At 34.9% G+C, this 2,442-nt stretch overlaps 1 protein-coding gene across 2 annotated transcripts in view; it reads left to right on the forward strand.

Moving 5' to 3' along the window:
- The first annotated feature begins 300 nt into the window (after positions 1 to 300).
- mtg (mind the gap) overlaps positions 301 to 2,442 on the forward strand; it is a 61,913-nt gene continuing 59,771 nt past the window's right edge. The window contains exon 1 of one of the 2 annotated variants that reach the window (XM_053759604.1): positions 301 to 639. In XM_053759604.1, the coding sequence (XP_053615579.1) occupies positions 582 to 639 (58 nt within the window). In that variant the 5' untranslated portion in view covers positions 301 to 581. The remainder of the gene's footprint in view (positions 640 to 2,442) is intronic. The other variant, XM_053759605.1, reaches the window with a different exon arrangement.

A 2,442-nucleotide genomic window follows, 5' to 3' on the forward strand; every position in this document is an offset into this window, starting at 1 on the left:
CAGCTAGTATGGTAGTCATTCATGAAAGTCATGTCAGATGCCTTTAGGCGATTTGAATAAAACCACACAGAGAAGGAAGCTGGACTGAAGTAATGTTATAATAGAAAGAATGCTAAACTCTTGCGCATCATGCGCGTGCGAGGGATATCTAAACGACGTGTCTGTCTGCGAAATCAAATTACAAAGCAGCTGATTTTAATCGCACCTCCGTCACAGTTTGCGGTTTGTAATTAATTTACTTTCAAATTGTCCGGATAATACACCGTTCGTTTATTCGCTGGCATGCATACTTGACTGGGCAGGGTAGCATTGGCAGTTATCGTTCAACTTTCAAACCGTTTGGTCGGTGCAAGCGGGAAAGTGGCTATCAAAAACATTGCCGCGAATCTTCACGCGCGGCGTTCGAAAATTAAACTTCGACATTTTTATTTTTTAATAGAACCAATAGTTTTAACTTTTTTTATGTGTAGCAAAGAAATGTATTAGGATAGTGCTTTTTTGTTGATATTTTTTTATGACCAGAATAGTAATGCGGTGAAATTGTGTTTTGTGAAAGTGTTGAAGGATTCGGTATATTAGCAATGGAGCCTACGCGGTTTTTTTACATCGGATGTACGTTATTACTGGCTGTTTTAATAGGTAAGCAGCAATTTTATAATTATGTCATTATTTTTTATACGACATATTAATTTTGTTGTTGTGTATAATGACGCAAATTAAATAAAGGCTGACAAAATTAATATAATCGCGACACCAAAGGTACAAAAAGAAAAATAAAACATTGAATCAAGTGACCTCCTTAATTGAACGACCTTAAAATAACTGTCTGAATGTATAGTATGCGTTTAACAACATTAAAAATCATATCAGGTTTTTATTGCGAGCTATGAGTTCAGTTTTTACTATTTTTCACGACACTGAACAGAATTCTCATACATACAAACATACATACATACATAACATATGACAATCCTATAAGTAAATATTGTACCTAGTTGTAATAGTAGATGTAAAAGCGGTAATGGTTAAGACGCCCGCCTGTGGATCGAAAGGTCCCAGGTTCAAATCCTACTCGTGCCACATGAGTTTGTATACCAATCTTACTCATATATAGTAGTTTTCATCGAACACCACTTGCTTCCGGTGAAGGAAACATCGTGAGGAAACCTGCACACTGGTTGATTCTTATTAACTTGTGTGTGAAATGGAGAAGGCAAACCACTCCATTAATAATGCCAAGAAAGTTGTTGTGTGTGTTTCATTCCACCTTCAGCCATGAGGAATACGACTATGAAGAAGTAATAGTAGAAAATCATTGTGTTTTTCCTTGAATATACTCGTAGTTAGGTCAGTTTATGGGTTCCCGAAGGGCGCAGGCGCCGAAGTAGACCGCTAACAAGATGGCGGGGTGATTTAGACAAGTTTCAGCGTGGTTGGCAACAAATCGCTGAGGATAGAGACCTTTGGAAGACAAAAGGGGAGGCCTTTGCCCAGCAGTGGGACACATAATATAGGCTATGAGAAAAAATCGTTAGGTCACACTATTACTTTAATTAATTCATATTGATGAATCCACAAGTGCTCTAGATTTTTTACTCTATGACACCGGTTTGAAATATTTGAGTTGGTTGTACCTATATTCAGGATTTATCTTTGATAACACTTTAGTAGATTAATATATCATTATACTATCAAAGTAGGTGATTTAGGCTTTAGTTCTTGTTCATGTTAGTTCTTGTTCATGTTAACCTTAAACCTGAAGTTTTAGGTTTATTAGCTAGCTTTAACAGACCAAGCGCAATTAAGAAACGGGCCGCTTTAAACTTTACATTAAACCTTCGGGAGATAATAAACACAATTGAAAAACAATGGGATTCCACAGCTGAATAGTTAAAATAAAAATTAAATTAAAAAATTTACATGCCATCTTTGTATCATGTGCTTTAAGTAGGTACCTAATACAAATTTTTGATTATGAAGTCGAAGATACTCTTTTCAGCTAGAAAATAGTTTCCAAACAAACACACATTTTACAAAAATATATTATATTACGTTTGGAAAATGCGAACACTACCGATTAAATACTTTTTCAAACAAAAAGCTACATACAGTGGGACAATATAATGTATTTATTTTATTTATTTTTATATATTGACGACCTCGGCCGAGCCGAAGTAAGTTCGAGACTTGTGTTACGGGATACTAACTCAACGATACGATTTTATAACAAATACATATATAGATAAACATCCAAGATATGTAAGATTGGTCAAGTTGTGTAGATGATATTGGATTGGATAAATCTATTCAAAATCAATCTCTACGTACGAGCATGATAGTTATTCGAAGGGACTATTCGACCTAAGAATTATAATCTAACAAAAAAACAAAATTCGAGCTCAAGACTATTATTGTCTGGTGTCATTAAATAATCCATGTAAT

This window comes from Plodia interpunctella, chromosome 19, assembly GCF_027563975.2.
Source record: "Plodia interpunctella isolate USDA-ARS_2022_Savannah chromosome 19, ilPloInte3.2, whole genome shotgun sequence".
NCBI classification, from domain to species: Eukaryota; Metazoa; Arthropoda; class Insecta; order Lepidoptera; family Pyralidae; genus Plodia; species Plodia interpunctella.